This window comes from Cyprinodon tularosa, unplaced genomic scaffold, assembly GCF_016077235.1.
Source record: "Cyprinodon tularosa strain WSP-4 unplaced genomic scaffold, ASM1607723v1 ctg155, whole genome shotgun sequence".
NCBI classification, from domain to species: Eukaryota; Metazoa; Chordata; class Actinopteri; order Cyprinodontiformes; family Cyprinodontidae; genus Cyprinodon; species Cyprinodon tularosa.
In genome coordinates this window covers 854,480-865,144 of record NW_024038386.1, presented here as the reverse complement: position 1 = coordinate 865,144, position 10,665 = coordinate 854,480, and the positions used below count along the sequence as shown (strand labels likewise).

Here is a 10,665-nt window from a genome sequence, read left to right as displayed (position 1 = left end):
TGAAACTACAACACAGCAGGTTTGACAGTAATGCATTGCTGGCTATGCTCACACCCACACTGTGGCTCATTCACTGCATTGATTCTTGAGTGCATTGAGATGATGGATGCCCTGCACTCCTCCTCAGCAAGTTGTTAGATCAAGAGATGTCTTTCCCTATTGTAGCAGAGTGCTGCTACTCAACAATGAAAGCCTCGCCCTTTTTCTTGCTCTAATGGGGTTTAAGTACAAGCCCTTATAGACGATAATGCAGAGTAATGGTGAAAAGTCTGGGAGTCTGGCAGTCATCTCTGTGTGCAGCAATCTAACAGGAAATTTTAGCCCAGACCTTTGCTTTTCCTGTCAGCGCTGGGGTTTTATGTGTGTCAATTAACAAACATAAATTTTTAATTTGAACCTTTAATTGAATTGCTAAGCTAGCACCCATAACTAGCTTTTGTTATGGCAACTGGAGAAAATATGATTCAGATCCACTCACACGTGTCGGGGGTCGACCTGCCAAGTTTGTCTGTGCGTCTCCTGTTAGATGTGTGCTCGTGTTATCGAGTTTGCAAGTATTGTCACTGCTGATATGTGATGAGGGGAAACCGCTTGGATGTATTTTGAGGTCCCTCAGGGGCCTGCAGGGACTTGTAGGAAGATGACCTGATTTCTAATTTTCTCCTCCCCTGCCTGGGCTCTGGGCTCATCGCTTTTACAAACGGAGAAAGCCTGAGAAAGGACCGTGAGGGGACGATGAGCCGACCCAGCCACAGCTTCTTGGAATATTCAGACACGTTAATGTGGATTTTGTTGATGGATTCAAGAGCAGCTTTAAATCTTTCCTAGTAGATCCAGGTGAGTAAAAATAGATGCAGGTAAAAGGAGCTAGGGTTACTGTATCTTTGCAACACACTGAATTTACAGAAGAGTCCTCAAAGAAAAAAGGTGTCGATATAGATTTTTTTAATGATGGATAGAAAGGCTTGTCATGTGTTTATGCTATTTATGCTAATTGGATTTCTTTCATTATGAGAAAACTAGCAAATTTTCATTTTTTAATTGAGGTTTTTAATAGAAAGTCCAAGCAAGGTGTCTTCAGAGGTAAGGATGTGCGCAGTGTGACGGCGTCATTAGATCAGATGACCGGTTATTTTAGGACCACAAAATAAGGTCGCTTCAGAGTCCTGAATTGCTTCTCACTCCCATCTCATATAAGCTTTTATTTCTGGCAAATATGCCAAGAAGGTTGCAGTAATCCATCCAAGTTGATCTGTTATATCCCAAAGAAACATGTAGATTAAGAATATTAAATCAACATTTTCTGTTGATTAAAGGATTTGGGTAACCTGCAATTGTAATATTGCCAATTAATTTATGTGGCAGTAGGACCTGCTAAATTGCACAGGTTATCAATGGCTATCATTTGGTTTAATAAAAGAAAACTTTAATGATTACACTACAGCACTGTTTACAAGTCTTTCTCTTATAACTAAGATAAAACCTGTTTATACTTAGCTCATTATTTGATATTCCCAACAGGTGAGCTGCAATGGCGGACCTGCAGCAGGATTATCCCAGAGTCCTCCTGGGCATCCTGGAGGAGCTGGCGAATATGCGCCAGTGGCTGACGTTCCAGGACCTTTGTCGCATGGTCAGCACGCGCTTTGATCTCGACCACCTAATTGAGCTGAGGGCTTTGTTATTTGCTGCTGCCAGCAGTGACCCCTGTTTCCCCGCCACTTTGTTCCGAGACCGGGTTTCCACCAGAGGCCAGGCACTCTCCCCAATAGGTGTCGCTGCAGACATCGTGACCATCTTCAATCTAATTCAGATGACTGGTGGGGTCTCTGAAACCAACCATCCAATGAGAGGCCAGAGAATAATCCCTGTCGACCAGTCCCCTGGCCCCAGCCTGCCTGGTTTACATCCCCTGAACACTCCTGGTCGAGAAAGAGCACGTGTCCACTCTGACTCCAGTGGGAGGCCTATCGACCAGCACTTGCTTTTTCCAAAATCGAATTACTCTGCTCGCAAGCGCGGAAGTCTTCCCCCGGATCCCATTTCATTTGTGTCCTCCCCACCCGTCCGGACAAGGGCTGTTTCTTTTGACCTGCCTCACACTACATACTCATACTCCAGCAGTCCAAGTCTCAATGAGGTAATGAAGAATATTTACCTGCCTCTGGAAACAGACAGTGAGTCGAGTGGAGAATCTGCTGCAATGGAAGTTTTTGAAGCTGAACAGGAATCATTGGCTGACCAGAAGAGAAGCACTTTCAGGAAAGACTTTCACAACCAGCCTCCTCTAATACCACAGGTGACTGTCAACAGTGAGTCTCCCAGTCCCAAAGCAGGGCGTGCAGGCTTTGACAATCTCAACTTTGAATCAATCCCAAATCCGTACCCGTCGCCTACAGCATCTCATGTGTCACCAGAAAAGCGGGCTAAAGCTAAACATGAGAGCTTTGATGATCTGCAGGATTCAACTTACTTTGGACCAGGCTCAATGCCGGATCCTTCTCCCCGGCACCTTCGACCACCTAGGACACAGCGGGCCATCTGGAGTAATAAAAGCCACAGTCTAGAGGATCAGATAGGTGCTGGCAGCATTGACTTAGGGATGGAACCCCAGGCGGCACACCTTCCAAGGCGATCTACTCCTGTTATAAGTGGATCCTCAGGATGTGAGAATATAGACAGTGGAGTGCAAATTGGAGGCGATAAACTGAAGGCTCAGGGAACACAGACTGACCCACCAGATCCTCGGAGACTCCGGAGCCTGGTTCATGCTGATCGGCTCTCCTTCATGACTTCGCTAGACGACCCTGAGTTTGGTGAGGATGACATCAGTGCGATCTTTCGATTCTTAGATGACATTAGCATGTGTGGCTCCACGGGAGTACTGCACCCCAGTGATGGCAGTGCTAACCAGGACACCCCTGAGGCTCGACGTGGTCGTCTTGGTCAACTCCAAAGACTTTTCCATTCCCTGGAAAGCAGTGATGATGGGCTAAAAGCAAGTGTCTGCAAACTGTTGCTTCGTATGAGTCAGATAGAAAGACAGCTAGAGTCACTGAATGACGTAAAGGCGGAGATTTCCCAGGTTCTGTCTGCTTTGCAGCGATTGGATGAAAAGATCCAGCAGCCTATTGTTGGTGGTGGTCAAACCACTGGTGGTACATGGCTTGAGCCTCTCAGTGGTGTCTCCTCTTTTATGAGCCACCCTATGACTCCCTCTGAGTCATCAGAACCTCAGCCTCTTTCTGCAACTGGGCAACTATTTCCAGGGACCAGTACGAGTAGCCCGGACTGGAGCCGACTGATGACCACAGGGGATCAAACGGAAAGCAGTAAAGGTCAAACAGATTCCAAAGGTCATAAAGAGGGGAAGAAGGATGCATCATCTCGCCGCACCTCAAAAACCCAACTTGAAGAAAAAGGTCTTTCTGATACCAAACAGCTGAACATCCCTAACTCTGCAAGAGACTGGCCAGTGTCATTTTCCAAAAGTAAAGATGGCAAAGGTTCCCAGAGGAAAATTGGACAGGTATAAGGGTGTCTTACAGATTTTTTGTTTTATTGTTTAAATGGTACATAATAATGCATTCTATGTTTCCGGATGAAATGAAATACAATGGACTAGAACTAATTTGAAGTCAAAAGTACTGTTTTTGCATGATGTGTAAATTAGTGTTGTGCACCCATGCCTGTATTTGTGTCCTGGATAGTATACAGGCTTTATTATGTGGATGTGGGACAGTTTTAATTGAAAATATGATAAAAATTTAAAATTTGATGTGTTTTTATTTCAGGGAGATCAGTCAGACAGCACTACTAACCTCCTTTCCCAAAAGCCAACCAGCATGGTGGAACAAGTGTTTAACTCTTCACTGTTCCGTCACAAAGATAGCAGCCTAACAAGGGGGCTTGGCTCCGGGAAGGTCATTGATGCCAGACTGGCCGAAGGAAGAGGGAGACCCATATGGACCGTAGATGACAGAGAAGCACGAATCTCCCCTTTGGACTTACAGGTAGAAAATGCTGACTCTAAAAGGGCTAAAGGAGTTACAGCCATTTATTATTATTATCATTTTGTCAACAGATACAACACACTGTGCTTCTTTTCTCAGGGTCAGGAGTCTCTGAATCCAAACAATCTGGAGTTCTGGGTGGATGACATCTACACTCCAGGCTACGACGCCCTCCTGAGGCGCAAAGAGGCTAACCTCCGCCGCCTTAAGATCTGCAAGCTGGTTGCCCTCATCGCAACTGTTGTGACCATCATCCTCATCATTGTCATTCCCATTTGCACTATGGGCACATGAACACCTTCAAAGAAAATCTATGCTGCTGCCTATTTTTCCCCCTCCTTTAATCACTTTTAATCTTTCAGCAGCCATGTCATGTACTTGGAAACTTGCACGGCATCCTTATGAAGATTATCAACTGAGAGACTCTTACATTTGAACTTTAAAAATCTATACTTGTATTTCTTTGCATGATGCACAAGGGTTTATTATGTCAGAAAAAAAAATCTCTGATAATCCTTTAACATCCCATTTTTCAGCCATTTTCTGGGATTAATTTGATTATGTATGTTTTCAGAAAATATTAGGTATCAGACTAGTTCTGGATGAACATAACAACAACACTGAGCCAACTGACAAGCATCGGTTTCTACCTACTTTCTTCAGCACTGAGCACTGCCTGACTTGTACTTGCTGTTCCTTTGAGAACAACCCGGGACTTATTTCACCTTTATGTAAGATAAGAGACATATAAGAGTTTTATCAATAGGTGAGAGATTCTGTTATTCCTAGTATTGGATGGTGTGAACAAGGGGTGTTTTCTTTTAGTCGGAATGTACTTGAAGTTCCTTGAATCTATGTCACTGTTCGAACAAACAGGAATCAATAAAATTAATATTTTTATGGAGTTCTCTCACATTTTTCCTAACAGGAAATGTAATATGTTTAATCCACTTATCTGGGGTGCAGGGTGTTTACAAGGGATAAGGTTTCAACAGTCTAGAGTTGTTGTTGGTGATGGTTTGGATGTGGAGCAAGGAAAGAGGATGCCTCTTCCAGGAAACTCTCTCTGAGTGGGAGATTTCACTTACAACTCAGTTGATGGGAAGAATGAAGTGCACAAATGTGTACATTATCTGTTGACAGGACTCACTTTGCCAGAGTTTCCTTACATACCTGCAGAGCCACTCAGCACCATTAGATTTTTCATTCACCTGTTGGCTCACATCTATTACAGAGAAAGAAAATGTTTACCCATGAAAAAAGATTATTTCATGCCCTAATCTGAGCCCCATATTGTTTAAGACCCACAGCCTAATAGATGTTTTGCTGCTGATGTCCATTGCTTTATGACAAGAGTATATGTTCTTTGTGAGGCTCTTTGTGGATAATTTACCATCTCATCGAGCTAAAAATCCTTTCGACTCGGTTTCTTTAACAAGACAATGAGTTAAACGATCAAAAAGTCTGCAAAGTCACACACAAAAATGACACTTTTTGGATGTGGATTTACTTTATGAATGTATAGCTGATGAATTTGTAACTGCTGTGGCACAACCTCATGGGAATGGTCCCTTAAACAGTGATGAACATGTCAAGAAGAACTGTGAGACTTCTGAAAGAAACTAATTAGTCCAACCTGGTAATATGAAGCCACACCTAACAGAGTGGCAAATGAGTAAACAGTTGCACACCAGGCATGCATCCTATGTAGCTCTGGAATAAGGGCTCTTAAGTGTGAGTTCAAGTACCATCAGTGGTACTTAGGCTGCTTTTAGTGGCACTCAAAAGAGATGTGTTTTTTGCAATACCAATATGCAGTAACAGTAATGTTGACATGTGAGTTAGGCACACTGATGTTTTCTCAATCGAAAACTACTTCAAATAGAAGTGCAATTCAGAAAAAAATGGGAGCTCCTCTGGCAAATGGAAGTGGTGTAGAGGGCACCAAAAACCAGTTACCTCTGAAATCAAAATTTGACCCTGTAAACTACTTTTAACAAGCTTAGCCACGCTCTATTTTGAAAAACATATTTACTGACATTTTTTGGCTTTGAAAGTTTTATATCAAAGGAAGCAACGGTGGATGCTGAGGTTAGGGTTGATCAGAAGCTCAAACCCGTTCAGCTTTATTCAGCTGCAAACTCTGAAAGTTCAACTTTAAAAAATAAAAAAGAAACAAATCACAATTCACCATGTAAAGCCAATGCTGGTTTTTACAAGACCTTATGTGGCAAGGTTTAAATCTGTTGCAATGTTATAGAATCTCAGTCATCATGGTGGTACTTGAAAAGCCTAATATTTATTTAGGTGGTTCTTGAATTTAATTAAATTACTTATTTTGTAAATGCTTCCTTTGTTTATTGTGTGTGTTTTATGGTGATTAGGTTCACAAGATGAATAATTTAAACTGTAATTCTGAGTCTTTATGAGCTTGCTTACATTCAGCATCATCAAAATATGCCAACTGGATTTCACTGCATCTTTCTACACTTTATTTTAAGTTACAGAAATACAGTATGTTTTTCAAAGATAGATTAGAAAACATTTTGTAGGTATACATTAAATATATTTTAAATATATTAAATAAATATTTATTAAGAACTAATTACTTTCTTTTGTCAAGTCGTCTGAACCTTTCCACAAAATTTCATATTTAGAATAATTCACATTTCTGTTTTTTTCTGATAACACACAGAACCTGTAATTAAAATAAGAGATGTATTGATTGTTTCTTGTGTCCTAAAGATTTTGCTTCGCCTTGTGTTCACAAAAATGTTAGGAGGGCGTGTTCTACTCCAATGCACACTCCTTAGTAGCTCTGCAGTGTTACCCATGAGGCTGTTTGTAGATCCATTACCCCTCCAATGGTTCCACTGGGAAGGGCAGACCCCAGAGTCAGCAAAATCTGCAGGTGCTTCTACTCCATACATTAGTGGACCCTGGTATGTTTTACGCTCAAAGGAAATCTACAAATGTTTTTTTTTTTTTTCTTTTTTGCATACATCCTCTTTTTTACAAAAGCAAGTTGATTACAAGATGTAAAATTACATCTTTGGAGAAAAGGAGGTTTACAGTTCTTCATATTTGAGTAGGCATGTGGATTGGTTAACTGTCTGTATAAAAAAATTATAGATCAACTTCTATTTTGCAGGGCCTGTATTGCAAATGTAATAATTTTGTCACATTTTACCACAACGTTTTTACCTATTTTATTGGGAGTTTGTAATAGAACAACTGAATTAGCCCACAATTGGGAAGTAGATTATATCCTCGCTGACACAACATCAATGTGGCTACTGAGAAAAATCCCAAAGCATTAAACTGTAACCCCCATGTGTGATTAAGAAGATGCCGTGATTAAGGGTGAGGTGTTCGTTTTCACATATTACCATAATTTCCTACCGGTCAAATAGCTCACCTTCATCCACACGTTTTCTGTGTCCCCCATGTGACTTGTGGTTGACACAGCAAACTTCGCCCTCTTTTTGATTTTTTCAACAATGGCTTTGAGTAAAAGCAGTAATTGTAAAAGGAAAGGCAAGTTTATTCATATAGCACAATTCAGTACAAGGACAATTCAAAGTACTTTCTGTGAATTAAACAATAAAAGAAAAGAAAAAAAAACATGATAAAAGCAGACAGTAAAACAAATCAAACAGCTGGACAACAGCCTTTAATAATACCTCAGTTGGCAGTTTAACTTCAACAGTCAAAGGCAGTTATGAAAAAATGTGGTTTTTAACTTTAACTTCAAAGAACTCGGGCTTTCAGCTCTTTTCCAGTCTTCTGGGATTTTGTTCCAGAAAAGTGGAGCATAGAAACTAAATGCTGATTCTCCATGTTAAACTAGAAAACCTGAGTGGTCTGGGAGGCTGATACTCTGACAACAAATCTGTTATGTATTGAGGTGATGATCCATTCAGTGGTTTATAGACTAACAGAAGGATTTTAAAGTCTATTCTCTGAGCTACAGGGAGCCAGCAGAAGGACTTCAGAATCGGGCTGATGTGCTCTACTTTCTTAGTTCTAGTGAGAACAGGGGCAGCAGTGTTTTAGATCAGATGCAGCTGTCTGATGGAATGTTTAGGCAAACCTATGAAGACACTGTTGCAGTGATCAATTCTACTGAAGATAAATACATGAAGGAGTTTTCTAGCTCCTGCTTGGACATTAGTCCATTAATCCTGCCAATGTTGTTCAGGTGATAAAAGGTTAATAAGAGGATAATAACTGCCTTTATGAGCCTCTGAAGGTTCAGGTCTGAGTCCATGACACCCAGATTGTGACCATAATTAGTGGTCTCTAGCTGCAGTAGCTGAAACTGTGAGCTCAATCTGGAGCTCTACTCCTTTGGTCCGAAGATTATTACCTCAGTTTTTTTTTTTTTATTCAGTTGTAGAAAATTAAGGTGAGTCCACATGATCTGTTCTAAGAATCCAGCCAATGCTCTGATAGGTTCACAGCCACCTGCTGAGGTTGTGATGTAAAGCTGTGTGTCGTCTGCATAGTTATGGTAACTGATCTTGTTATTTGCTACAATCTGAGTTAAGGGGAGCATGTAGATTTATTTTATTTATTTGACCTTTATTTAACAAGGAAATAATCCCATTGAGATTAAAAACCCCTTTTTCAAGTGAGTCCTGGCCAAGAGGCAGCAAAGTTATATAAGAAACATAGATACATGTATGTATGAACAGGAGGGGCACTGCCCTGAGGTGCAATAATACCAGCACTGTGGTTGTTCCAGTCTGAACTTATTCAAATGTCGTTGAATACCTTAATCAGGCCAGTCTCAGTAATGTGGCACAGAAAGCTGACTCAAGTATACAACTAACTGTTGCGTTTTGGACCGAATGACCTGAGCTGTAGATCTCTGCAGGTCCTCTGAGTTATCATTGGCCTTCTGACTGCGTATTTCATAATTGCTCTCCTTTTTCTGTTTCTCTACATTTTTGATAAGTGTACCGTCATACTATACTTTATTGAGGCTTCACAGGAGATGCCAGATTATATTACATACAGTATATTGACTTTGTTCAGAAATCTGGTTACATTTAAAGGTAATTTGTTGTTCCAGAATTTTTTTCAGGGGTATCAGAATAACGGTTGCAATACTCTTGTCACACATTTCAATATTTATTTTGTGGAAATGCTTAAAAAAATAATCATTTTCACACCTATGTTCTAGTTTATGTTGGTCTCTGTCCTTTACATTTAATAAACATGCACTTTGTGGCTGTAATGCAACAAAATGTAGAAAAAGTTTGAGGGCTGTAAATATTTTGCAGTCCACACATATAATTACCACAAATGTTGCTCTTAGTTTTGAAGGACCGCATTGTTGCTTGTGTAAAACAGAGTGTTAAGAGTTAAATTATCCTTGACTGCAGGAAATGTACCTGTAGACATGAATTATTGATACAAACAGAAAGGCTGTATTGACTGACAGATCCTATTATCTCAAATCAACAATAATGGACTTGCAGTGCTCAGCAGACATGCATGCAGCACTTGAGGGGGCAGTATGATCCTAAACAGGATGACTTGTGCATTACAAGGAAAATCAAACAGGTATGTAGAAAAAGGCTGTAGACTGTTGACATGTTGTTAAAATGATTTACTGGGCTATTATAGGTAATTCTGGAGAATCAGTTCCCTCTATGTGAGTAAAAGTGTTATTCCCATTAAATGCTGCACGGCAGAGCGGTTACCTTGCCCAGATATGCCAACAACAGCTGAGAAATAATGCTGTCATGTGCATCCCGAGAACCAATACAAAGACACCAGCTTAAAATTGCTAAGTAAGTGTTTCAAAGGATTTCATGCATAGTTATATTTCCTACAATTTAGCTTACATTGAAACATACTAACATACAGACATAAACAGATAAACAAGGTTTTCTCTTGTATGTAAAGTGTACCTTTTAAATATGTTTTTTGGATTTATCAAAAACAAAGATGTGTTTCCTATGGAAGAGGATTAAGGCCACTGGAAAAAAAAGTTAACTGATTTTTAAATTCTATTTCAGTATAATATGAGAAAAAAGTCAGAATTCTGACTTCTTTTTTCCAGAATTCAGACTTTAATCTCGTAATTCTGACTTCATTCTAATAATTCTGACTTTAATCTCATAATTCTGACTTCATTCTAAAAATTCTGACTTTAATCTCATAATCCTGACTTTATTCTCAGAATTCTGACTTTAATTTCAGAGTTCTGACTTTATTCTCACAATTCTGACTTTATTCTCAGAATTCTGACTTTAATCTAAGAATTCTGATTTTTTTATTAGGATTCTGACTTTATTCTCAGAATTCTGACTTTTTTCCCAGAATTCTGACTTTTATCTGGAAAATCTGACTTTAATCTCAGAATTCTGACTGAATTCTGACATAACAAACATATTAGCATCAAACCGTTGCCATGTCTGTTTTAAAGACTAAACTAGCTCTAGCTTGTTTTAATCACCTTCTGCCCTTCCATTAATCAAATAGCGTCTTTGTCTTAAATAGCATCACGTAAAAAGTTGCCTAATTCAGTCATTTTCCAACTCACATCTTTGTCAGTGAAGCTGGGTGTTCCTCATCTCTTCCTTCATGGTGCCCATATACATTACGATCCAAAATTCTGAGATTAAAGTCAGAATTCTGA

At 39.9% G+C, this 10,665-nt stretch overlaps 1 protein-coding gene across 1 annotated transcript; it reads left to right on the top strand.

The window, feature by feature from the left end:
* Nucleotides 1-86: 86 nt before the first annotated feature.
* On the top strand, nucleotides 87-4,917 carry LOC119780116 (major intrinsically disordered Notch2-binding receptor 1-like). Its single transcript, XM_038280018.1, has 4 exons — nucleotides 87-837; nucleotides 1,522-3,529; nucleotides 3,795-4,013; nucleotides 4,113-4,917. The coding sequence occupies exons 2-4, from the start codon at nucleotides 1,532-1,534 to the stop codon at nucleotides 4,305-4,307; spliced, it is 2,412 nt and encodes an 803-aa protein (XP_038135946.1). The 5' UTR covers nucleotides 87-837; nucleotides 1,522-1,531; the 3' UTR covers nucleotides 4,308-4,917.
* Nucleotides 4,918-10,665: the final 5,748 nt, after the last annotated feature.

Coding starts and splice junctions, on each gene's coding strand:
- LOC119780116 (XM_038280018.1), top strand. CDS start 1,532: ATGGCGGACCTGCAGCAGGATTATCCCAGAGTCCTCCTGGGCATCCTG. Junction 3,530..3,794: donor CCCAGAGGAAAATTGGACAG/GTATAAGGGTGT, acceptor TTTTTATTTCAG/GGAGATCAGTCAGACAGCAC. Junction 4,014..4,112: donor TCTCCCCTTTGGACTTACAG/GTAGAAAATGCT, acceptor TTCTTTTCTCAG/GGTCAGGAGTCTCTGAATCC.